General features: G+C 49.8%; 1 protein-coding gene across 4 annotated transcripts; it reads right to left on the reverse strand.

Moving 5' to 3' along the window:
- Window positions 1–4,968: 4,968 nt before the first annotated feature.
- Window positions 4,969–26,596, reverse strand: LOC111833485 (protein Wiz-like). 4 transcript variants are annotated; one of them, XM_072712108.1, is made up of 18 exons: window positions 26,325–26,596; window positions 23,601–23,798; window positions 22,722–22,908; window positions 22,138–22,234; window positions 21,620–21,753; window positions 20,180–21,445; window positions 17,838–18,044; window positions 17,178–17,558; window positions 16,689–17,030; window positions 13,946–14,080; window positions 13,226–13,780; window positions 11,057–11,503; window positions 9,531–10,001; window positions 8,656–9,180; window positions 8,281–8,495; window positions 7,856–8,111; window positions 7,601–7,766; window positions 4,969–7,442 (listed from the first exon to the last, which is right to left on the reverse strand). In XM_072712108.1, exons 2-18 carry the CDS (start codon window positions 23,724–23,726, stop codon window positions 7,067–7,069), a joined length of 5,886 nt encoding a protein of 1,961 aa, XP_072568209.1. In that variant the 5' UTR covers window positions 23,727–23,798; window positions 26,325–26,596; the 3' UTR covers window positions 4,969–7,066. The 4 variants fall into 4 exon arrangements, with proteins under 4 accessions (XP_072568209.1, XP_072568211.1, XP_072568210.1 ...); XM_072712110.1 differs by having other exon boundaries at window positions 23,601–24,463; XM_072712109.1 differs by having other exon boundaries at window positions 23,601–24,498.
- Between the last annotated feature and the right edge of the window lie 671 nt (window positions 26,597–27,267).

The raw sequence follows: 27,267 nt of genomic DNA on the forward strand, positions 1-27,267 counted from the left end.
ATCAACAACAAATACTATGTTGGCTGGTGACAACAATATTCAGTGCATGTATATAGGCAAAGAAAAGAAGAACACATGAATTCCAATCTGACCGTTCACATTCATATCACACGGCCATAAATCAGATACACATCCGATCTGGAAACCGCAGATGAAAATGACTCAAATTTGATTTGTGTCACTTTCATATGTGTTCATAAAACCCTGAAAAAATCATATCGGAGTCACACTTAGGCAAAAAGTTGGATTTGAGTAAGTTTAACTTGGTCATGTGAACGCAGCCTAATTTGTTCATTATTATCTAATAGCTGAACTTTCATAATCTTAAAATCTCATGCATGCACAGTCAAGTGAAGTGAGGACTGCATCAGAGACTAAACGGCTGTGAAGTTCAGCCAGAGGTTACCCGAGCAAATGAAACTGAGACAGAGGCCTCGTGGGTAGCCAATCAGCGGCAAATGGAGCACAATTATAGCCAAAACCGCTTGCGTTTCAAGCTGGTGAAGCGCTCTCAACGTGATTTCAGTTGACGGATTCCTAGGACGACGCCCCAGAGCCAGTTCAGCTTCGACTTACATCATCAAGCCACTGACAGGCGTCAGTCCCCAGAACGTCCACATCCAGGCTGGCAGACGTGACTGATCTTTCGGTTGCCGCCGGAAGACAGAACGTCCGAGTGACGAGGGGAGAGAGGATCGATCCACGACGTGGCATTAGCGGGCTGTAATGCCCCAGTTTCCGCCCGCAGGTCCTCTGGGACTCTTATTAAGCCTTTTTATGTCTCAGAGACTGGAAGTACCCAGAGGCGCACGCCGCGCCGATTCCTGACTCCGTCTCCCAGCAATAGGCTTCCTCGTCCCTCTTTTTCCATCCTCGCATTACACTAAATGATCTTTCAAATGTATCTATGGGTAGCTGAGCGCGTAGTGCACTGTGCTGATAGCACAAAGGTGGGGGTTCATGTCCGCATAACCCCTCCCTGTATTGTACGTCGCTTTGGATTAAAGCGTAAGATAAACACGAAGGTGAGGCAAGTTAGCTCTCCATCATGGACAAAACTTTACAAAAACCAACGTAGTCTTTCTCTGATGCAAAAATACTTTAATGTATGCTGGATTTAATTATGCAAGTTTTCAATATTACAAGTGTGGCACAAATAAATATTTTTTTCCTCTTTGAATTTTCTGCTATATTTATGACCTGTGAAACCACTCACACTGCACCCTACACCCTTTTTAAGTACTGCTTTAACTCCTTATTCCTCATATATGCTAAATTTTAAATTACATGCCCTCCCTGCCTTATGTGGGTGTCCCTCTGTCGGTTAGCTAAGCTAAAGTGTGCATAGCTCATGTCTGTAGGTGTGTTCACCCTGCAGGGGGGGGGGCAACACCCCCCCAGCTCTGTGGAATACTTTCCTTGTCCTCCATCCAGGGATGATCTCAGCCTCCTGTCTGACTGGGATTGTCTAAAATCACTTTATTTGTCGCATCAGTTGACAGTTAGTAAGTGCAGGTGAGTGAAAAACCTGCACACAAGATCACAACAGCAGTGAGGAAGTAGTGCAAATAAAGACAAGGCTGCAGTAGCCTGCAGGAAGTGAACTGGGGCCTCGCACAGCACGGACGAGAACTTTACTACTGAACCACCAAATTAAACATGATGTCTGAGCCTCCCTGTGATCCTGACCACAATAAATAGTTAAAAGATCAACATTAATAACTGGATGGATGAAATAGAATTTTCATGTTACAGTTCATTTTTGACTTGTTACCTACTGTTAAGAATTGAACGCATTATTATGTCGGGAATAGTCTGTATTTTTGTCCAGGTCATTAAAAGTTCACAAACACCAGCCACCCTCAGATTTAAAACAACTTCACCCTGCTTCTTGTTAAGGAAGCAGCTTCCTCAGACTCCACAGGCAGCTAGTTATGCAGCCATTAAGGGCACAATTTCAGTCCTTCAACTCCTGTGAAAATATCAGCCTGAGAACCATTGCCTGATTTTAATACAACACATAAATCACATTCCCTTGCCTTAAAGGGTATGGCCAGTCCTGAGTCTTCATCACGACTTTGATCTTTTAAAAACATTTCCCAAGGAATCCACCACTTGTCTTTTAACAGTCCCAATCAAATGACAAATCTGGGACTAAACTATTATAATTATTTTTTAGAGGAAAATTTTTTTTTAACAGTAAACGCCTGGAGGGGGATTTCTCAGAGAAGCCATTGTTATTTATGGCCTGTTCATTTTAGATACGGTTTGTTTGGCCATTTATTTGCACAAATTAAATATGGCTTCTCAGTTTTTTTCAGCATTAAAAAACACTTGTCAGTGTGGTGCCACGTCAATAGCCAGTAGTAGCTGGATATACCATTTGCGAACATTGCCATCTGACACTTAAAGTGACCTTACAGCACGTGATACACTCATCCGGCGCTTTGGGTCCGATTACAGGAAGCCCAGGCCTCTCTTGGCCCGTCCTCTAACTGCACTGCAGGCCAGCAGACCAAGTAGCAGCAGGTCTGCCGGACAACACGCGGCGAAAACTACCTCTGAATGGCTCCAGCCTCCACCCAAACACAAGGCACTTCCACTCAGCATAAAAATTAACAGAATAAAATCATAAAAACGTAACTAATCTTCCTTCATTACTATTTTTTTATATTCATTGTCTGATTATGATATTGATCCATTTCACTCTGCCATCATACTCATTAAATCAAGATTCAAACTCCAGAAAATTTGCATTTTTAAAATCTGATTAGTAGCCATTACAATAAATTCCTTAACCTTATCATTTTGAAGATAAGTCGCCTTCTTCATCATCATCGCACATAATGTGTAAATTTGGATATTTCGACAAGCTGTCTCTTGTACGCACCCATTTGTTCTCTTACAGTGTTTATATAACTTCTGCAGAAATTGCTGAAAGTCACATTTAATTTGGATAATTAACACAAAACAACAGAAGTACAGAACACTGTGTATATATTAAATGAAATCCTCGGCAGCTTATAGCAGGTCAAAAGTGGGTTCACATTATGTATTTAGGTAAATATTGCATATCTTTTGCAAAATATTTATAGGAAAAATCAGTAAATCAGTAACAAATTAATATTTGAATATTTGATTTGGTGTCCTGCTTGAATTACATAAAATTGAATTAACAATATTATTAAGCAGTAATTATTATAATCGTCATTATTAATTAGTAATATGTAACAATTAATAATAACAATAATAATAATTCCATTTTGTTAGTGCCATTTCAATGTGCAACTCCGTATTTAAATATAATGTATATGCGTGTGCGTACAAATGTTATATAAATGTTATATACACGCATCCTCATAAGTAGCATTCATAAGTAAAAGTTCAACTGCCAGTGTCGTGCCGTATAGGCAGCAGAACACTCATAAATATTGCGATTAAACATAATTACATCAAAACAACAGCTGAACGAAATGTAACAAGTGGCGCGTGTCAAACGGTCTGTTCAGGAGGTACGCGCGCGTTTTATGTACCCATTCACTTCCCTCTGGTGGCGGTTATTAGTAATGCAGTTAGGAAGCAGTTGGCATTTTTTTTACCCAGACGGTGATGAGTATATATTTTTTCCGGGTCCTCTCATAAATTAACGTTACTGACTTTCTTTTCCCCAGACCTTCGACTACCAAACAGTGTTTGCAAAACCCAAATAAACGTATTTGCATTTCTACTTGCTACCGTCTGCTTTCATCTTGCTTAAGAAAGCTCTTCCTTTTGTCATCTCCAGTAAGGTCGTCAAACATCACACTTCTAGAAAATTCCTGGGAAGTTTCTTGACATGTTCGTGCAGTCAGTGAGCTGCCAGTTTTTACCTTGTCCATTGTCATTGTTGAATGCAATATAGTCTAAATTAATATTCATCTTAATTATATGTATCTGTCACATCTCGGACGTCGTGGACCTGATTTATGCTCTGCGTAGGTGAATGTCAGTAAATTGTGGTTTATATACACGCATCTCGGCCACAGTCTCCCCTGCCTTGTGGCCTATGCTGCCTGAGATGGTGGTTATGGAAGATCTATAGGTCGATTGGCAGCCTTACTTTACTCTGTATTACCTCTGCAGGAGAGTCAGGGAATGATGACTGCTAAGAAGCGTCTTTTCCTGGGAAACGATGCCCTGAAGATGACAGGGACAGTATATTTCTGGGAATTACGCGCAAATTTCAGAAAGTTTATGGATGGAGTACTGAAGAAATTTGAAGTAATTTGCTTAGAAAGGTTTGTGTCAAGTCACTCCTTCATGAGAACTATCATTAGGCAGAGTCAGGGGCACAGGACTTTTTAAGTGGGGGGGGGAACCAAACAATGAGGAAAAAGTTTCAACCTTCAAGCGCCCAGCCATGCTGGAGGAGTCATAAAACTGGGGGGAACGTGTAACCCTCCCCCCCCCCCCCATATGCACCCCTGGGCAGAATGTAGCCTGGACAGCACACCCGCCTGTGGACAGCTCTCTCTCTCTCTCTCTCTCTCTTACACACACACACACACACACACACACACACACACACACACACACACACACACACACACACACTTGTGGGAATTCGCAGTTTACAGCTTCCGTGTCAGACTGTGGGAGAAAACAAGCACACCCAGAGGAATCCCGAAGGAGCATGACGAAAAACACATGATCTGAATACAGATTCAGTCTGGCACAGCGTCTTAAGGCATATCTCTATACTGCCCCAGACAGGCGAAACACTGACAAACTAAGAAAGGTAGTTAAAGAGTTTCAAAATTTGTATGTGTAGCAGGTATTGCAGAACTAAGATTATCTTAAGATGAAAGGGTTTAAGAAACCCGATTTTGGTCATTAATTCAATTTCGATAAGATGAATTTATGGTGTCTTGCCTCTGTGCAGCAGTATAACAATCAGGCACTGGAGATGTCTGAAAAGAAAAGGCTTCGTTTGAGGCTGAAAATCAATCACATTTTATTGATCGCTTGGGAACCAACACACATCGCTCTCTGAACAGTAGTGCTTTCATTCCCGCGGTCAACACACATTGCACTTCTTGTACCCACGAAGCCCGGCCCCCCTCCCGCCCCTCCCACCAAGTGGCCAGTCACACCGGCCTTCTGATATAGGCAAATCCCAAAGGTGGGGGGGGGGGGATTACATTTCCAGACCAGCCACTGTCCATCACCCCCACAAGGGCATCAACAATCACCTACTCAATACCAGACAGAACCCTGATGTCCACCGGTCTGGGAACACCCCCTTCGGAAAGAAATTTAGTGTCCTCTAACCCCCAAGAGAAGACTGCTCCTTTTGTGCCCCAAAACCTCATCTCTCCAGCACCAGGACTTCAGCTTTATGAAAATTATGCTAAACAGTTTAAAAAGTACTTATGCTGTATCTCCTTTTACCGAGAAATGAAGCGCAGACCGCATTTAAAAACAAAGCATAAAAAAGTTCAAATCAAATCAAAAAGACAATAAGATCACATTTCGTAGCTAGCCATTTAAGAGGTAAATAATAATAAAATAATAGTCTTAGTCGTTTAATAAGTACATGTAGTTATATATTCCCTTAGAGGGATGGGAAGATATTAAGGGTCAGAAAGTGACGGGGTGGGGGGAGATGGGGGGGGAATGTGATTAATGCTGAAACAGCCGTCAACGTCTCAGACATGGACCCTCCAGTTATTGCTTCGCTTCACTGATGACGTCCTGATGCAGAGCGTTCACACACACAGACACACACACACACACACACACACACACGAGGCCCATCTTCCTGAAGACGGCAGCCAAACAGGAAAACACAAGACAGAATGACAGACAAACATAGCTGGACCTTTATTACTGCTGTGCTCATAGCATCCGAGTTGGGCAAAAATGTGCCCCACACACACACACACACACAGACACACACACACACACACACACACACACACACACACACACACACACACACACACACACACACAGTACAGAGAAAGGAAAGAAGCACTGAGTGCTTCACTATCCCGTTCCTATTATCTTAAAGTGAGGTCACGTGACCTGGGCCACATGACCTGGGCAGCTCAGACTCTACGCTGCAGATGCTCGTCCACATACAGCTTACGGATGTGGGACAGGAGTAAACATACCTTTCTTTGGCACGTACTGAGTGACTGAGGGGCTAAATCCTGCCTCTGCTCTGGCGGAGCGGGACCCTGTGCTCTGTGGGACTTGTGGATCCTGCAGCCAGAATATGGGTGCGAGCAGAATCCTATAACCATGGGTCTAAGCTCAGCGCCGACCTCTCCAGAGTTCTGCTCTCTCTACCACGGGGCCAAATCTGTCTCCAAGTCGTCCTCGTCCATTTGTCAACACCAAGCCCGTCGACAGCCAAGCTGTCTGATGCATCTTTGGTCACAGTGTGCTTACTGGAGTCGCCCAAAGTCCCCCCCCCCACCCCACCCCACCGGGCAGAGAGGTACATTCAGATCAGCTTCATATGCTGTAATAAGCAAAGCTCCACACGTTCGGAGTGCCACGTCACTCCTGTGTGGCCGCCGGCCCGCCTGGACTCACTACTGAGCTCACAGGCCTTTGAACCTTAGACCGCACCCCAGCCACGGGCCTTACAGCGTAACCAGCCAGGTGGTGGAGGTGGGGCCGTGTCACGGGTGGGGGGTGGGTGCTGAAGAGCCCCTGTTTCAATACTGGAGACTCGCTGACTGGGCAGCGCTGTGCCCACCGTCCCGTGAGGCTGGCTAATATCTGCGTCTGAATGTGCCACAGCACCGGATAACCCCAGTGAAGGGACAGAACCTTCCCAGGGCTAAGGAGCTGAAAGGGGAAGCAGGGAATTCCTCACCCCACCCCAAGCACCCCCACCCCATCCCCTGCCGAGCCACGGAAGACTGCAGCCTCTCTGCCTTGCATCCAGGAACGGGGCATCCCTTCGTAGACTGTCGTCTTTAAAAGAGTGAATTTAAAACGAATGGCACAATTGATATGTAGGAGAAGTAGGAAGAGGGACAGACTAATGGAGGAGGGGGGGGGGGAGTGGGGATCACACTTCCTGTGTGGGGACAGGGGCAGGCGTAGGGGTGGGGGTGGGGGTGGGGGTGGGGACCGGAGTCGGGGTCGCGGCAGGGGTTATGGCGGGGCTAGGACTGGGAGTTGGGGTGGGGATGGCGACCGGAGTGGGACTGGAGCTGGGGACGGGGGTCGGAGTGGAGGCACCCGGAAGGCTTTCCAGGGCTGGAGCTGGGGGCGTGGTCGAGGGCGGTGTTGTGGGGGCGGGGCCTTGGGTGGGGGCGGGGCCCGAGCCGGGGGTGGAGGGAGGCTGGGATTTGTTGAAGTTGAGCTCCAGGATGTGCTGCTGCAGATGCCTGACCCAGTCCTCCTGCACGGAGAGCGGGCCATGGAACTCCACCTCGCAGAACCTGGGGGCACGGCAGGGAGAACCACCTTCAATGAAACACCAGCCCCGAGCAACACTAATGCCCCCCCCCCCCGCCGAGCCCTGTCATATGACCGGATACCGGCCTTCAGTCTCTGCTGAGGAAAACCTGCCCCCCCTCCCCCCAGCCCTTTCACTCACCTGCACTTCAGAGAGTAGACCTTGCCCACCAGCTTGACCAGTGGGGTGGAGGGGGGCTTTGGTACGAGAGCTGGGATGGTGCTGGTGCGGGGGGTCTGCGGGGGTCGGCTGTCCCTCTCGCCGCTTTCAGAATGGGGTAAGTGCTTTGGGGGCCGACGTTCAAAACCTACAGGAGGTGGGACACAGACACCCTTAAACACACCAGTGTGCGAGGCATCGGGCATTTTGCAGGGCACCCCAGCTCTCAGGCCTCACCTCGGGGCGAGCGCACATTGAGCTCACTCCTCGCCACCTGTGAGTGCGGCGGCAGACCCTGGCGGGACATCCCGTGGGACCCCTGCTGCAGCGAAGCACCGGCCCCCCAGGGGGCGCTGGTGACCTCACGGCCCGCCCGCCGCCCCAGGGGCGACCCCAAGCTGGGCCGATGTGACGATGGGGGCTTGTGCAGGCCAGAGGACGTGGCATCCCTGGAGTCAGCGCTTAGAGGGGGGACAGAGGCGGAGCCACACTTCTGTGGAAGAGAGAGGGAGGTGCGTATAAGGAGGCGCAGCCAACAGGCTGACACACAAGCAGGGAGGATGGACTCCCGGACCGGAGGCCCAATGGAATGGAGAGGAACCGGCCAACAACGGGTCTGCAGACGGCAACCAGAGCTGCGCATGGGCAGCCAGGGGCCTCACCTTCTTGGGGAAGGGCCGGTCGCCCTGCAGGTAGCGCCGGTGCATCTCGGCCACCTTGTGCGGCCGGCTGCGCATCCAGGCGCTCAGCGTCTCAATGGGCGAGCCATTGACGCACCACTCGGTCACGCCGAACTGCCGCAGGTGGGCGCGGGCGTGGCTCGCCAGGGCCTTGCGGTTCTCAAAGTAGTAGCCGCAGAGCTCACAGCTGGCGTCAGCTTGGGAGGGGCAAAGGAGGGTCAGGAGGTCCGACAGCAAGGATGGCGGCATTCGTTGCAAAGATGCTTCTAGCTAAACTATAAACGTAGCGCTTCCTTTATTACGAATACGAGGCTTCCCCAGTCACATGTTGCCAGAACACCACTCTCCCAGACCTACCTGAGGGGGTGGCCGCAAACTTCTCAGGGGACGACTTCCCCTTGAAGGAGAAATCCAGAGGCGAGGGTGAGAATGCTTTGGGCTTGGCCTTCTCCAGTAGGTGAGGCACTTCTGGGAGGGGCCTCTTCCCTAGCAAGGACACGCCCACGAAGCCAGCTCCCTTCCCATTTAAGGGCGCGGCGGAAAGGGAGGGGCCGCCGTGCTTGTGCGGCCGAGGCCCCGGGTGTACCATGGTCAGCGGCGACTTGCGGGAGAACTTGGGCGGCAGGTAGGTCAGCTCCTCCCAGGCCCCGCCCCCAAACCCAGGCTCCTTCTTGATTGGAGCAGCAGATGCGGGGACGGTGCCCCGCTTGCGCATGAGCTCCCGCAGCGTGTCGATGGGCGAGCCGTTCACCGACCACTCGGTGATGCCCAGCTGGCGCAGGTGCGAGCGCGCGTGGCTGGACAGGCCCTTGCGGTTCTCGAAGTACTCCCCGCAGAACTCGCAGCGGATATCCCGGGTAGGCTCCGGATCCAGAGGCGGCGCTGGGGAGGCGGATGAGGAATGGAAACAGTGAATTAAAAAAACGGCAAGAACATATCTGACCATTTATGGCTAATCTTTGGTGGGATGTTTTTTTTCCCCCCATTCCATTTCAAATCTTTGATTATCTGTCCCACATACAGGCCGCCAAGAAACAGAAATGGGAGGGCAGTCAGAAGGAGTCACACAGAGACCCAAAGACAGAGCAGCGCCCCCCAGAGGCGGAAATGTATGGCGAGTGACCTGTATAAATGAAATGCTTGTTGTTTTATGCTTTTTTCAGCATTAACTGGCAATAATAGCAAAAACACGCCGGGAGACGTGGGAAAGGCGGGGGCTGCGGTGACCGTACCGAGGCTGAGGGGCAGGTTGGCGTCGTGACTGGTCCAGCTCGGGGGACCAGGGTCAGGGCTGAAGCTGCCCCCACCCACTGCAGGGCCTGACCCGCTCAGCTCCACCTGCACTGGCTCAGGCTTTGGTTTGGCTGGCAGCACGGAGCCAACCTTGCGGGCCGTGGGCGTGTGGCTCTGGGGTAGGGTGAAAGGTGGACGTTTGCCAGAGCTGTGGGAGGATGGGGAGATGGCCGGGGGGGAGCGGGGGGAGCCCGGCGAACGTGGGGACGACTTCAGGGGCCGTAGGGGCAGGGCACAGGGCAGCCCGCGGCGGGCGATGAGCTCCCGCAGCGTGTCGATGGGCGAGCCGTTCACCGACCATTCGGTGATGCCCAGCTGGCGCAGGTGCGAGCGCGCGTGGCTGGACAGGCCCTTGCGGTTCTCGAAGTACTCCCCGCAGAACTCGCAGCCGATCTCCTTAGACGGCTCACCTGCGAGCCCAGCGGATAAACACGCCGTGGAAGAAAAGATTGAAGGGAGACAAGAGGGCGACAGAACCTTGTTATTCAACAGCAAATTAATCAAACATACATACACAGATCATGAAGTTGATTAATTTGATTGACTTGATATTAAGAGATTAAGCTGATAAAACATACAGGGGTGCTTATGCTAGTCTGCTAACTGCGGAAAAACAGAAGTAAGGTCAACAGAAGGACATGATCGATATAAACGTGACATTCTACATTCGAGATTCTAATAAAAAAGCAACAAAATATGCTTAGAAAAGTTAGAAAGTCAAGAGGTGACCTTGGAAAGTACCAAATTACTTGCAGAGCCCATATTGTATTAGCCGAAGAAAGCGGTTTAGTTGCTAAGGGAAACCAACTGCTATACGATGCTGAAATAACGTACATAACCTGTAATCATTCGCAATGGAACACAGCCGTTCAGAAAAATCTTAGGTGAGACTCCCTTTGCCCAAAACTCACCTACCATTTAAAAAATTATTACTTGTGCACAAAGCACTAAATGGCCTTGTGCCTAAAAACGTTTCTGATTTACTTTTACATTATGAGGCATCCAGGCCCCTGAGGCCATCTGGGAAAGGTTTACATAGCGTCCCACAATCAAGACCAAACAAGGTGAAGCAGTGTTCAGTTTTTTTTGCTCCCCGTCTGTGGAATAAGCTTCCTGAAGATCTGAGGTCTGATAAAACAGTCAGCTCATCTAAATCACCGCTTAAAACATTACAGTTTGCTGCTGCTTTTCAATTAATTAAATCAGTTTGGTCGTATGCTATTAATACAATAATACTTCTCTTCTCCCACCCAGTCGATTTCCCAACCTGGGATATTTTTTTCCGTATGGTGTACAAACTGTGGAAATAACTGATAAATTTAATAAGCAAACCGCATAATAGAAGCACCAAAAAACTGGATGTGCGACTCTGAATGGGGTTTCAGACCCCCTGTCACATGACCAGTCACATGACCACACGTCCGCCCCGCCGCCTCCCCAACCACACCAGCTGGCTGGGACTCACCATGCGTGAGGGGTGACAGCTCACTGCCACTCAGACGGAAGACCTGCAGGGCGGCCCTCTCGTGTGCCGAAGGCTTGGGCCGCTTGGTGGGGGGACCCAGAGAGGCGCTGGGACTCTTTGGCCCGTGCGAGATGGCCTTGTGCAGCCCTCCGGAAGACGAGGACAGGGACAGGCGCTTGGAGGAGGGCGAGGAGGAAGGTGGGGAGAGGATGGGAGCGGAGCCCACCTCCAGCAGGTTGGGCAGCAGGCCGCCGGCTCTGTGCTTGAAGTCGTCGGTGTGGATGAGCTGGTTCAGGTAGTCGATGGGGGAGCCCTTGGTCTCGGCGTCCACCACCCCGAAGTGACGCAGGTGCGCCCTGGCGTGGCTGGACAGGCCCTTGCGCGTCTCGAACCAGGCCCCACACAGCTGACACACGATGTCCTTGCTGGATTCCCCTTCAACGGAGGCTGAAAGACAAGCAGGCAGGAAGGAGCTAAACTCTACGCTGGGATTCATAGAGTACAGGTAGACAGCAGGCTTAGGGGGGAACACTCCTGTCTCACACCCTCACGGTTTTAAGGTGCCCAAACCTCTCCTCACGTGCACCCCAGCCATCACATGTATTTATTATATTTCACCACCAGCTTATTTAATTAGTTAATCACAAGTCAATGAGATATTGATTAGCTATAGGATGGGTGCCAAACATGGGTTTATTGCAGGAGTGGGGAGCCTGATCCATGGAGGGCCGGTGCAGGTTTTTGGGATGGCCTCTCAATCAACCAATAATAAAGCAGTGGTTCTTAACTCCAGTCCTGGGGACCCACTGTTATTGGCTGATTGAGAGGCCATCGAGATGGCTAAGCTAACACACGTTGACAGGCGTAATAGCATAGTTTTACACAGATATAAAGATCATTTAAGCATCATTTTCTTTGACTTTCTAAGGCTTCTGCACAGCACAGTAGTTTCATTACACGGGCAGAACTGAAACTCACAAGTTTCCGTGTTCAAACTTTCTGCCAACTGAGGCTGCAAATCGGTTATGGTTAAAGCTGGTTACAGTCAGCTATAATCAGCCATTTTGGAACATTCTGGTTTCCCAATAAAGTACCGATGAGACCATGTCTGTCGGCTCCCTTATACATAACTTGGAGGAGCTAAGGAGCATGCACCGATTACACAGTGTGTAAGGAGCATGCACCGATTACACAGTGTGTAAGGAGCATGCACCGATTACAGTGTGTAAGGACGAAGCAACTGCAGGTTAAGGGCCCAACGGAGTAGAATCACTCTGGGCATTCACTGGATTTGAACCAGCAACCTTCCAGTTACTGGCACAGATCCCTAGCCTCAGAGCCACCACTCCACCCATAAATAGCTATACTGCATTGGGAATGGGACTGCTTGGGACACGAACCCAGACCCTCTTGTACCAGAGGCAGAGATCATACCCCTGCACCAATGAGGGGTGCTAGGCTTACCAGAAACATACCTAAACATATCTAATGTGCTAACTAATTTCAGACAACATCTGAGCTTGTGTATGACCAGAGAAAGGCAGAAACAGCCTCTGTAAGCCAGTCCTCCAGTGACATCAAAGGCGTTTTTGTCGGAAAATTCAGAGAGGCGTTTATCGGTTACTCGGTAGTGGAGTACACTGGATTTAGATGGGATTTATTTCATTATGATTGTTATGATGTTATAATTTTAATGTTTATTTATTTTATAAATACATGGCTTTGCCTTCCAAAATACAGTGACTTGTTTAGTAAAAAAAAATAAATAAATTTTGAATGTTTATACTTCAGAAGCAGGATACTTTGGTCCATGTTAGACCGACCTAAACTGCATCCTGAAAGGATGCGCAATATTGCTGAAAGATGCTATTCGGACACTTTCCCAATTGATTCTGGGCAACAAATTTCTATTTGGAAAAACTTTTCCTTACCATCCAGGTCCAGATGAGTTGCCCTTTGCTCACCTGGATGGTAGTTGCCCAGTCATACTGCTCAAAAAGTTGCCCTGTGTATCATCGCCTTAAGAGCATGTCAAATTTTGCTCTGTCGCATTAGAAGTGAATGAAAAAGCAGATGGAAGACGGATGGAGAGATAAAGGAATGTAATGCATGTGTAATACAGCCTAGTGGGCAGGTCATACTAAGAGTGTAATGGCGATTTCTGCTTACTCAGGTTCAAGGGGGCATCCGTTTCCTGTGGGGCCCAAAAAGGCTTGGTAGGGGCCGGCGAGGCAATGGAGGCAGAGGGGGGCTTCACAGGGCCAGGCTTGGACTCCAGGGAACGCAGAGGGGAGGAGGCAGGGAGCAGGGAGGAGATGGGGGCTTTCCGCAACACGGGAGATGCCGAGCGGGACTTCGTGAACACCATTGGTGAGGAGGCCCGGGCCCCAGAGGGCGGTGCTTTGTCACCGGGGACCAATGGGGAGAGGAGGGCGGCTCTGTGCTCAGAGACGGCCCCCTTTCCAGACACTGCCCCTCCCGTGGCTTCTTTCCGTGGCACAGGACCCCCGCCGTGAGGCTTCTTGGCCACGGATGGTGGGGTGGGGGGAGGGGAGAAGCGGCCATCGCGCTCCTTGATGAGCTGGTAGAGCAGGTCGATGGGTGCCCCGCTGCTCTCCGATACGCCCACACCCAGCTGCCGCAGGTGCGAGCGGGCGTGGCTGGACAGGCCCCGCCGCGTCTCGAAGGGGGCGGCGCACACTTCGCATTTCAGCAGGCTGCCGGCTGCAGGGAGTGAGAAAAAGGGGGGGGAAAAAAAGAAGAAAAAATATCCACGTGCCTCTGTTTCCAGGTCGACCAATCAGGGCCCTCCCATTCACCTTTCATTGACAATCGCTGCTCACAGCCTCCCCGTCTCCACCCCAGACGCAGCATGTCCCGCACACTCACCGCTCTCAGCTTTGTCGTCAGGGTCCTCAGTCGACGGGGAGTCTGTAGTCCCAAGGTCCGAGGCGGCAGCACTACTGCTCCCAGGAAGCCCGGTCACATCATCCTCCACATCTGGCATCTGGTCGTCTTCTTCACCTGAAGCACAACAATCCTCCCTGGTTCACTTGTCTGGTCACAATGTCGTCTGTATCCAGACAACTGTACATACTATACAATTAAACGGGACTCAAGCAGCAGCTTCAATTAATCTATAAGTCAGTGCAAATAAACCGATTACAGAGAAAGATAGATAGATAATGATCTATCTATCTTTGTATGTCTGCAACAAAATTTTGTGTGGTGACTCAAACAGAAAACAGCAATAAGTACGAGAGATGCATCTCTGACTATATACAAAAATAAAAAGCACTGAAGGCAACAGTAGGCCAAAAGACACTGCTCAATCAAACCGAATTAAAGTACTGTTATATAAATATATTTTTGGTGTGATGTTTTTATACTATTAAAGTAATATAAATGGATAAAAGAATCAAAGTATATTTATAGCACATTTACAGGACTGACAGTATCCTGCCTTGACAGCTCTCATTCATCTGAATTCCACTCTATACTTAGAACCCCGACAGTCTTGTTCTAAATGTGAAAAGGGACTTTTCTAAGTTTTTATAAAGTGAGGAAGTAGAGTATGTCTGGGTTTTAAAACATAGTTAAGTTTAACGTTAGTCTTAAAATCATTAATCCAGTAACGTCGATTCCGCCACAGCCCAGCGACGATCTGACGAAGATAAATGTCATACTCACCGCTGACTTCACGATCAAAAGCAAAAGCAGACGTGGACGTCAAGAAACATTAACGATTAAAGACCTGGATGATTATCCAGGGGATTCCTTTAACATTTATACTGTCGATAATCGCAATCGCAAAACGAAAGAAAAACCATTGCTCGCCGTAAGGGGGATGCTGTAGCTCCCGAAGCTTTAGCAGGGAAGTACCCAGCCCAGATTGGTGATTAACTTATGCTACAGCCCGATGCCTCCGTTTAAGAACAGCACAATCCCCCGGGGCTGAAACGCGACGTCCGCGGCCCCCTCACTCACTCCGCCTCGGTGACACGGCTTTCTAGCTGCCTTCGGCTTCGATTGATTTTTCAGGACTCGCACTTTATGGGCTCGTCTAACCTGCCATCCATCTGCCAGAAGGGGCGGGTTAACCGGGGTAACCGGGATAACCAGGTTAACATTTTTGTGTTTAAAAACCGAACACGGGCACACGGCGGATATGACGGTGCTGCCATTACCAACCGATGCTGAGCAGTGGGGCACCCGAGTCCGGGCCGCCGGCAGACAGACACCACTCCGGTTCGGTTTGCGGGGAGCTGGCGGCGGCCATTCTTGCCAGTCCGCGTTGGCCGAAGGCGTGACGAATACAGCCGACTGTCAGCCGACTCGACCCGAAGGCGTGACGAATCCAGCCGACTGCTCGGTGATTCGCGTTTAAGGTGTGATGAATCGAGCCGAGGGCGGAAAAAAATGACCGTCCAGCTTCTACAATTTACATTGCGACATTTTAAAAACGTATATTCGTTCGATTTTATTTCATATGCGACGAGAGCGTTCTAATTATTCACCTACCATCCTCCTTTTTCACTCGACTATTACAGCGCCACCACTATTGTACATCGTTAAAAAAAAGATGTCGCAGACGATCACATAAATAAGCCAACCCCAAGAACTAGCAGTACACACAGGGTTGCCACATTATACGGGACGATCCTGTATTATAAGAGACGGGTGGAAAACCTAGTACACACTCTACATACGTGTATGTCAGTGTATATTCAAGCACCAGACAAAAGCTTGGATGCACCTAGCCATACAGTTTTATTATTACTATCTATATCAGGGCTCACCTACATGGTGCCTGCGGGCACCAGGATGCCCCCAAGGACCACATGAGTAGCTAAAAATAGCACAACAACAACAGTGAGCAGCCTCAAATTTAATTTTATCCTGTTGCTATTCTTCTTTAATTACACAAAAAAGCATTTAAAACATGTTTATTATACATGAAGTTTAGATAAGTTTAGGAGGGCGTTTCAAACTGGTAGCCCTTCGTATGGCTCAGTACCCGTGAAGTAGCTCTCAGTTTCAAAAAGGTTGGTGACCCCTGCTCTATATTTTATAATAAAGTATAAAAACAACAAAACAATTATATTATAAATGGATTATGACTGACCAAAAAGGTATTAAACAAAAAAGTTGTTTGGGGGTGGTGGGGGCAGCTCTGTGGGTTGGGACTCAAATGGTTGCTGGATCAAATCCCGTGCTCAGCACAGTAATGCCACCATTGGGCCCTTGGGCGAGGCCCTTAGCCCCAACTGCTCCAGAGACTGGCTGACCCTATGGTCTCCTCTATACCAGTTCCCTGAGGTGACCTCCTGGGATGCTCTCCCAAGCTGTCCTGAAGGAGCTCCCACATATGCCGAGCTCTCATTGGCCATTTTTCATTCTCTCTCTGGTCAAACTCGTCCAAAACCATCTCGACTGTGTTTAGGTCAGGTGACCAGGTCATGTGATGCGACACTATCATTCTCCTTTGTAGACAGCTTGGCGTGTCCAAACTTTTAACTGGTACTGTACGCATGTGTACATACACACACACACAGTTACAAGCAGATTGTATACAAAACTGAAAGCAGTGTACTGCATTAGTCATAATATCACTTCGTGTCTCTTCACTCACCTTCCACTTGTGCTGTTGGTAGGGTCGGGGATGGCGACAAAGATGACAGCGCACTGCCCACGGCGCCAATCCCGCTGGCCCCTGGCATGTCCCAGTCATCCTCCAGGTCAGGGCCATGGACAGGCGAGCTTCGGGGGGGCCCGGTCGGGAGAGTCAGGTCCGGCCGGCTGGAGAACAGCTCCCGCAGGATGTTGATGGGCGACACGGTGACCTCCCAGTTGGTGATCCCGAAATCACGCAGGTGTGCACGCGCATGGCTGGACAGGCCGGCGCGCGTGTCGAACCCGGCGCTGCAGAACTCGCAGCGCATGAGGCTGAAGGTGTCTGGGTCGAAGTTGGCCACTGCAGCCAGAGGGAAAGGCAGGTCACGAAACCTAGAATGTGACCATCTTTCCCCAAGGCTCTGCAAGCTGTACTCCTTAAACCAATTCTCAGAGCCTGAGCAATTGAGCTCCCTCCGGCACACGCCCTCCCCTTCGCGATCCTCACCTTTCTTCCTCTTTTTCTGGTATGAGAACTTCCTCTCGATGGCATTGACCTCCTCCGGGGAGATGAAGTGCCGGACGTTGTAACTGACACCTACGCGATTGAGGTGGCCTCGCACGTGATTGGCCAGGCCGATGCCGTTGTGAAAGCGGTCAGGGCAGTAAGGGCACTTCCTCTCTACGTTCTTCAACATCCCTGCCTCCTCTCCCAGAATCTCGTCTGACAAAAACAAATTCTCTTCATCGTCGTCATTAAACTCGTGGTCCACCTCCTCCTCATCATCATCCTCTTCCTCCTCCTCCTCCTCTTCGTCGTCATTGGCTTCTTTACCCTTATTTTTCAGGGAAAAGGTAAAGATATCCTTCACCAGCAGAGAGGATTTCCCTGGAGAGGATCAAGGAACTGGTTGAACACAGCTGCTGGGAGGCATTTGTGTGTTCACCGACAAAATTTTACAAAAGTGATGTGAAAAACGCACACAGACAGCTGGACAGTAACGGGACTCACAAGGAGACTGTGCCAAAAGAAATGACACCTAGAGAAGCAGACTTATGGCCACTGATGGAGACCCAGATTCGGTAAAAAAAAAAATTAAAAAAAAATTATAGTCACTGGGAAACTGGTCACTGTCCTGTCTGTGCTGCGGCCTCAACTGTCACTCACCAATCGCCCTGCTGCTCATCTTAAGGCTGGCGCCAGAGAAGCAAGGTCGAGGGCTGAAGTGGAGAGACTCAATGAGCACGAGGGGGACCGCATGTCTGAGCTGGAACCGCTGACTCCGGGTCAGCTCCAGGCTCTCTGCCGCCACCCGGAGGCTGTCAGAGAAAGTGCGCTTCAGCCGCACGGCCGAGGTGGGCACCTGCACAGAGTCTGCGGGGGGGGGGGGGGGGGGGTAAGGGTGGCCTACATCAGTGGCAGGGAGGGATCTTCCGCCATCCGCATAAACCATATACAGCTGAGTCAGCGAAGCCCACTGAGCCCATTTTAATAGGGAAACCAACCAAAATGGAGACTGTAGTCAGATGATGACTAGCAAACCAATTATGGCCCAACTTTGCTTCTCACTTGCTGGACTTCATTTCCTCAAGCAGATGCATGTACAATATACAAAAAATGCCATAAGCGGAAATACTAAAAAACATATACTAATACATTTGCTAGAATTTAAAAAAGACCAAGCCAATTTAACTCTGTAGGTGCTAAACATACAATGCATGACTGCATTCACATCATTAATGTTCAATAATATTCTCCAGAGCTGTGCAAAAAGCCTTACACAGAACTAAACCAGTGTTCATCTAGCCATCCAACAAAATACCACTCATTTTTTGGCGAACGAATAATTGTTAGTTTTTATCGTGTTAGCTAATTGGCATATGTTTAACATTAAAATGTTTTTTCTGGGCAGATATACACTTACTACCCAGATAAATGGCTTAAGACATTTTCTTTGACCGCGCAAGACTTGCACAGTACTGTAAGTGTGCTTTGAATATTATTGGTAATGAGAAGTGCTGCATGACGGTGATACAGGCACAGTACTGTAAGTGTGCTTTGAATATTATTGGTAATGAGAAGTGCTGCATGACGGTGATACAGGCACAGTACTGTAAGTGTGCTTTGAATATTATTGGTAATGAGAAGTGCTGCATGACGGTGATACAGGTACAGTACTGTAAGTGTGCTTTGAATATTATTGGTAATGAGAAGTGCTGCATGACGGTGATACAGGCACAGTACTGTAAGTGTGCTTTGAATATTATTGGTAATGAGAAGTGCTGCATGATGGTGATACAGGCACAGTACTGTAAGTGTGCTTTGAATATTATTGGTAATGAGAAGTGCTGCATGATGGTGATACAGGCACAGTACTGTAAGTGTGCTTTGAATATTATTGGTAATGAGAAGTGCTGCATGATGGTGATACAGGCACAGTACTGTAAGTGTGCTTTGAATATTATTGGTAATGAGAAGTGCTGCATGATGGTGATACAGGCACAGTACTGTAAGTGTGCTTTGAATATTATTGGTAATGAGAAGTGCTGCATGATGGTGATACAGGCACAGTACTGTAAGTGTGCTTTGAATATTATTGGTAATGAGAAGTGCTGCATGATGGTGATACAGGCACAGTACTGTAAGTGTGCTTTGAATATTATTGGTAATGAGAAGTGCTGCATGATGGTGATATAGGCACAGTACTGTAAGTGTGCTTTGAATATTATTGGTAATGAGAAGTGCTGCATGATGGTGATACAGGCAAACACAGCCATGTCATCCACATAGGCTCTCTGTCTCAAGCACACACTCCTGTGTCTAGCCCATGGTTCTCAGCACTGGGGGGGATTCCTACCCCTCCATGTTAGCTGATTCCCAGTTAACCACGAGTCAACTGGGTTTGACCAGATTCTAGCAAACATAGCCCCTGTGATCCCCTTCCCATTTGTTCCCGGGTAAGAGAGGTATCCGTGTTCTCGATTTACACACCTATTCACGATTCCTTGCTTTCATTCATAAAGCAAAACTTCAAATTAGAAGCGATAGGCTTTGAGTGATTCACCATTACTGCTCAATCGTTACTATAGACCAGGGGTGGGCAATCACATCCACAAAGGGCCCGTGTGTATGCCGGTTTTTGGGATGACCTTTAGGTCAGCTGTTCAAACCCAGGTGTGAGGACTCTTCAGCCAATTAGTCCTTTAATTAGTAATCTAACTAGGTAGTTACAGTGTAAACTCGCATACACCACAGCCCATTCTGGATAAGATAGCCCACCCCTGCTATAGACTGTTTCTCCCCCACTCCAGGGGCAAGAAACTATTGTGCGATAATCAGAATTAAACTTTAACATTATATTAACGGTCACTAATACGAAAAAACGAAAAAGATCTTTCTGGCTGAGCTGGAACAGACGTAAACTGTAACAGTGTTTCTCCAGACCTCATTGTGCTCGATGTGTGTATTTCTAGTGCTGTAATGGCAGGTCACATGTTGCCTGGTCTCACCTGGGAGCCAAAGTGCGCTAGGGGCAGACAGTGGCCCCTCTGAGGCCATCTTGGAGCCCCCAAGCCCCACAGTTTGGTCCTGTTTCTGCGAATCTCCCAACTCGTAAGCTGACAGTTCGGGCTTTGGCGTGAGAACAGCTGCCCTCGCCCCATCGTCCCCTCTTCTCCCTCCCCTTCTGTTCCCAATGCTCTTAAACGCCACGTCCCTGCGGCAAAGCCCAGGGGCCACACTCCCGGGGGCCAGGAACAGCTGGGAGCTGCCTTTGGCGGAGAGCCCCGCTTTGGGGCCAGCCAGACCTGTCTGATGGGCAGCCGCGGGCAGAGGGAGGGATGGGGGCCCAGTGCTGTTGCCGGGGGTGATCGGGGGGTGGGTGGGATTGAGCAGGTCTTTGCTGGTCCCTGGGTAGTCCTCCTCCTCCAAGCTGTTGGCCCACATGTCCGCACACGCCGACCGGCTAAGGGCCACATCCGAGGGCAGGGAGGAAGACAGGCCCCTGTGGCCCCCCATGGGGCGGGGCTGTGGGCCCCTTCCCCGCTGGCTGTCACTGTGATCGGGGCCCCCCTGTGCCGTACAGGTGCCCTTCACTCCCTCCTCGTCCAGCTTGCTGATCTCCTCTAGGATCTTCTTGCGTGACTCCTGGTGCTGCCTGCGGTGCTCCTCCAACGCCACGCTGTCCTCCAGCTCCCAGCCGCACTCGCTGCACCCCAGGCCCGCGCCCGCCCCCTCCGGCGCCCAGCGGCCCCGCCCCCCGCTTTGGCAGTGCTGCTGCATGTGCTCCCGCAGGTGAACCTGCTTCTTGAAATAGATGCTACATTCCACGCACGTGAAGACGTCCTGGTCGGGCGCGTCTTTGCTCACCACCGTCTCCACCTCCTCGGCGGCCCCCCCCATGCCACCATCTTGTCCCTCCTCCGTATTCCCGAGGGGCGCGCTTTCCAGGGCGAGCCCCGCCCCCTCCCGGCCTTTGGCCCGCCTTCCCGCCCCTGGTGTCACGCAGTGAGGCGATCCAAGGCCTGAGAAGGGTCTCAGCAAGACCCGCTTCCTCCTCCGGCGCTGGGTGAAGGTGCAGTGGGCCCAGGGTGCCGGAGGGGGGCTCTCGGGGTCCAAGTCCCCGGGGAAGCTGTACACGTCCAGCGTTGCTGCCTCCTCCCTCTGCTTCTCGCTGTTCCCGGGCCCCTTCACCCGGACCTCCTTTGGTTTAGCTTTGGAAGGCAGCGGCTCAGCGGGCTCAGCGGTCACCCCCTGCCTGACGCCGTCTTCCTCCGCTGCAGGGACACGGAAGTAGACGCGTTACATAGAGGATAATGTTACGTTTACATGCATCTATCATCGACCGCGACGGGTCAGCTCAGCTGCATGTGGGGCCGACCGCTACGCACGGTCACCAAAGACCCGGTCGAAGGCTGCCTCCCACCAGCCCCCAGCCGCCCTGTACTCACAGTCTGGTGATCCGGGCTGTACAGTTTTTGACTCGTCACACCGTGGGCCTGGCCCGGCCCGGTCCCACCTCTCTGCATCCTCCAGGGCTACGTGCTCTTTCCTCTCAGACACTTCGTCCGTCTCCCCCATGGTTCTGGAGAGTAGTGAGGACAGGCATGGAGCGGGACTGTCCAGGGGGACGGACATGGCCTCATCCTGTAAGCATCTCCCTCTCCCCTTCTGTCCTTCCTCTTCTATGTCATGCTACCACACTCTACTTCTTCTGCGTACTTCTCCATCTCTCCCACAGCCATCCTGAGGTTCCGCATCCTCCGTGCCCTTCCTGTTCCCCTGATGCCTGTCCCCCAGGATGTCTCAGTGTCTCCTGTCCGTCCCTTTGCCTGACCTGTTCCCAGCTGTTCCTCATCACCTATCCCTAACTCATCCCCTGTGTGGCAGTGAGTTATATTCCACACCAGGGGGCGCCATATGTCCTTCTGGCCATCAAGTGCCTGTTCTCCCTCTCCCGCCGTCTTACCGGTCTTGCTGGGTTCCCGAGGAAGGGGACTGCAGCATGGGCCCAGGGCTGTGAGCTGCCAGACCGTGAGGGTTCGAAAAGTGCTGTAGCTCCTCCTCTGATATACAACCGCGACAAAAACGACCAATCACAAGGGACGTCACGCACCCACGGTTTGTTCAATTATGTGTAAATGCGAGTAAAATACATAAATACAAAATGACCTGAATTAAATGTGTGGACTATGAGATGCACCCACATACATATTTTCATTCATATTTCAGTCCTTTCACAAGGTAGGTGCTACTATGCTCAGATCTCTGCAGGTTTGTAGCACACTGGTATCACATCTGGTTTTCACACCCGCAGTAAGCAAGTTGGGTTTCAATTATTTGTTGTCATATACGAGAATGCCAGCGTGCATTTGCAATAAACACTAGGGGGTGCTGTACATGCACACTTCGTGTTTAGGGACTCCTTCAGGTTCCAAACTCAAGACAGTCTGGCTCAGCTGAGCCGACAAATGTGCTACAAAATTTACATAACATTTCCGTCCCAAAAATAAGGTGTGATTAATATAAACACAAACAACGAGCTATAACCACCGAGCATTTCCTTCTCCGAGTCGGAGTCCCAGGCCTGGGAGGACAGGAAGGCTGAGGGCCGGAGAACCTTCGGTGACGTGCCGCCTGCTTCTGGCCCATAGGGGGCGCCACCGCTCCCTTCCCCACTCTTGTCAGTTACTCCACCGCTATCATTCGGTTCCTCCCTTGTTACTGGAGAAAAGGATCTCTGGGGGAGGACAAAATAAATATCTGCCCCTTATTATTGCTCTTAATTACAAGAAGTGAATGTGCGTGCAGTGGTGTACGCGCAGTGGTGTACGCGCAGTGGTGTACACGTAGCTCTGAACACACTGTGCATGATCGATTTGCTAGCATCCACTTTAAATACCAACATGGATGCTTCTGACGAGCGTTGGAGTCGGTTGCAAACCCTACAGACTATTTACAATGTAATAAAACTGTTACATACATGTCTCGAATTGAAAATCTCACGCCAGCCAGCTGACCAAAGTTGACCCTGTGAGCTGAATTTGTAAAACATAGAGAAACAGACTCAAACTTCACTGCTCTGGTACATGTGCAGGGAATATCAGAATAAATGTATATTATTATTAATAATAATAAAAATATAAATACAACACGTTGTGCACATGTGCATAGTATGCGGCTTGGCTGGAGACCTATGGACGTTTCCATGTCTGCATACACAGTGTGGGTACGTGAGAAGTATGAACCAGCCATAACAGTGTGTACTACGCCTACTAGGATTTACCCAGATTGTCTATCCGGCAATTCGAATTGATGATTCATTTATGGCATCAATTTTGTCATCCAGGGCTCTTATATCCACCTGCACAGCAACATCTGCTTATTAGACAAGATGCCAATCACAGTAACAACACACTGCCTCCCCCTTACCTGTAAGGTGCTGCCAACACTTGCAGGAGGTGCCAGGTCCTGTGCCAAGGGTGAGAGGGAGGGTCCGGGAACCGTCATCTGACCCGGGGCACTGCTGGGGGAAGGGGAGCGCTCTGCCGGCTCCATGGTCCCCTAAGGCCACAGTCCACCTACCCACAGGCGTGCTGGTGGTCTACATAGCACAAGGCTCCAGAGCCACTGCACAGACAAGCGTACAGACAAAGGGTCAGCCACTGCACAGACAGGCATATACACAAAGGGTCAGCCACTGCACAGACAGGCATATACACAAAGGGTCAGCCACTGCATAGACAGGCGTACACACAATGGGTCAGCCACTGCACAGACAGGCATACACACAAAGGGTCAGCCACTGCACAGACAGGCGTATACACAAAGGTTCAGCCACTGCACAGACAGGCGTATACACAAAGGTTCAGCCACTGCACAGACAGGCATATACACAAAGGTTCAGCCACTGCACAGACAGGCGTATACACAAAGGTTCAGCCACTGAACAGACAGGCGTATACACAAAGGGTCAGCCACTGCACAGACAGGCATATACACAAAGGGTCAGCCACTGCACAGACAGGCATATAAACAAAGGGTCAACCACTGCACAGACAGGCGTATACACAAAAGGTCAACCACTGCACAGACAGGCGTATACACAAAAGGTCAGCCACTGCACAGACAGGCGTATTCACAAAAGGTCAGCCACTGCACAGACAGGCGTATACACAAAGGGTCAGCCACTGCACAGACAGGCATATAAACAAAGGGTCAACCACTGCACAGACAGGCGTATACACAAAAGGTCAACCACTGCACAGACAGGCGTATACACAAAAGGTCAGCCACTGCACAGACAGGCGTATTCACAAAAGGTCAGCCACTGCACAGCACCACTTCAGTACATTTTATATCAGAAACATCCATCCATCACTGTAACCACTTAATCCCAACTGGGGTTGCAGGGGGGACCAGAGCCTATCCCGGGAACAATGGGTGCAGGCAGGAACCAACCCTGGACAGTCGGCAACATACCGCATGGCGCACACACTCACACGCACAATTACAGGGAAAATTTAGACTCGTCAATCAACCTGCCCTGCACGCTTTTGGTCCGTAGGAGGACACCGAAGCCCCTGGCAGAGTCCTGTGCAAACTCCACACAGAAAGGACCCGAACCCAGGACCTTCTTGCTGTAAGGCAGCCGCACTAACCACTGTGCCACCGTGCCGCCCTATCAGAAACATTTATAGCTCAATTATAGAATATCATCTCAATACTGAGTGTTTTACCTCCCATAACATTAACCTCCTCCTACTCTCTCTCTCACTCTCTCTTTCTCACACACACACACACACACACACACACACCTGTATTCATCTTTGTGGGGACCGCCCATTCACTTCTATAGGCAAATCCCTAATCCCAACAATGACAACCTCACCCCTACCCAGCCCTACCCTTAACCATAAGTGACCGAGCAAAATATAAGACTTTTGGCATATTTAGTTTTTTGACTGCAGTCACAGACTTTTAAAAAACGGAATTCCCCCTGGTGGAGACCAAAAATTGGTCCCCACAATGTAATGTATATCTGACACACACATATACAGGGCTGGCACTGAAAAGTCATGTGTAAACATAGCGAGAAATGGTCTATACTTCCCTAGTGGATCATCAGAATTATTTCTGTATTAATAAGGGTTTAGGTTTTCATCAACTCAATCAAAGCACAACCCTGCCCAAGACTCAGACGTTACATGTTCTGTTTTGTCTTTTTTCCCTTTAACACGCACTATGAACAATGGGCATGTACAATTGCATGATTGCATGATTTCTGATTCCCGCATTTATCGTTTCAGATCAGACCCTAACAATCTGTCTGTCAGCAAATAGTGGGGACAGCGGCGGTCGAGGACACACCATCAAAACCACTGAATGGATTCAGTAATGATGGGATGATCACCACATCCCCTTTTGGAAACTCCTTCAGAGGCAACAGCTATTTTCAAATTGACTTTGGTAGTGGCCCTAAATCAACAAAAAACAAAGGACACTCCGATTATGAAAGGTTTGGAAAATGTTCTAGTGAGGCTTTGCCAGCTGACTGGCTTTCACGCTGTACCAATGTCTATCTCCTGAAGGCATGGAAAATTAGGTCAGTGTGTCCATGTTATGGAATACAAGAAGTATTAACCACTAGACGACTCGAATGGATGTGGGGAAAATATGACACGAGCGACGCATGTCACGACATGAAGACAAGTGATCTTATTCCTACTCATTCAGTGCATGCAGCACTGGGACACGCATACACGATTTGCCTCCAAGGACAGGAGTTTGTATCTGTTAAGCCAGTCCTATTATAATTGTGGCTTCTTCTGCAGTATATTTAAGACAGCATATTGGAAATAAAGCTGCAAGTGCCAAGTAAGCAGAGGCAGCAAGATTTCTGTGCGGTTTTAGCCACAGCTACCCTGCACGCTTCGTCCAGGCAGTTGGCTGGCTACCGAGTAGGCTTAGCTAGCGGGCTAGCATGCTAAGCATCCAGCAGCACCAGCGATGCACAGTGTCATCCGTCGCAAAAAGCACAGCTCCCCAGCTACCCCAAATCAGACCCAGTAAACGGTGTCGGCAGGCCGAGCTCCTCTTTTTGTCTGTCCGCCTTCAAAACGGCCCTCGTTAAGTACGTGTTGTCTGAGTACTCACGGAGAATGGCCTGGCTCGCCCGCCGTTCGATGTGAGCTCCCGGCCTGGGGGCCGCCTAGGCGCCGCGCCGCATGTTTCTGCGGGTGCGTGTGCGCCTCCGTGTGTCAGTACGCGGGTGTGCACGTCCCTGCGCGTCAGTGCTCGCGTGTGTGGCTGCGCGTGTGCGTGTACGTGTGCGCGTCGCTGTTTTATTTTTTTCAGCTGTCACATTGGCGCGCTCTCCCTCTCGCGCTCGGGTCCAGCGCGTCTCCCCAGCGGGCGGGCGGACAGGACGGGCCACGGCTGCGTGACATCACCTGGGCGCGAAGGGAGGCGCGGAGCGACGGAGCGGCCCGGCCATCTGCCATGTTGAGTGTGGCTGGGGAGCGTATCGCTGTCTAGAGCACCGAGTCCGCATCTTGGATTCGGCCGACTTCAGTGGTTTCCTTTCATTAAAAAAACGCATATTTTTGTAATGGGATATGAAGCGTTTTTCTTTTTATTGTACCGAGGACTGGAAGTTGCTAACGATTTTGGTTTCCGTTTGGTTAGCGTCCCAATGAACTGGAGGTTTAACTTAACCACCAGAAAAAAATATATACAGGTCATTTATCCTGCTTTCACCAAAGTTTAAAGTACTTGGTGTATTATTTCAGTCATATTTACTTTTGTGAGTCAAATTGTTTATGTTTTAGGGGAAAAATCCTGGGCAACTACAGTTCAACTTTAAAACTATTTTCAGGTATTAATAACGTATCGGCTTTCATAATTTTGGCAATCCCAAATTCATTTTAACAAACAGGTTAATTGTCAGTTTAATCCCGGTAGCCTACAGGTGGCAATTTGAAATGTCAGCGGGCCAGGCTTGCAGGTACTTTTAGGTATAATGTGTGTACATCTTGCTAAAATTAATTGGTCCCACTTTACAATAAGGCTTCCTTTTACCAGTTGTAAATGGTAGTAA

The sequence above is a fragment of the Paramormyrops kingsleyae genome, chromosome 5 (assembly GCF_048594095.1).
Source record: "Paramormyrops kingsleyae isolate MSU_618 chromosome 5, PKINGS_0.4, whole genome shotgun sequence".
NCBI classification, from domain to species: domain Eukaryota; kingdom Metazoa; phylum Chordata; class Actinopteri; order Osteoglossiformes; family Mormyridae; genus Paramormyrops; species Paramormyrops kingsleyae.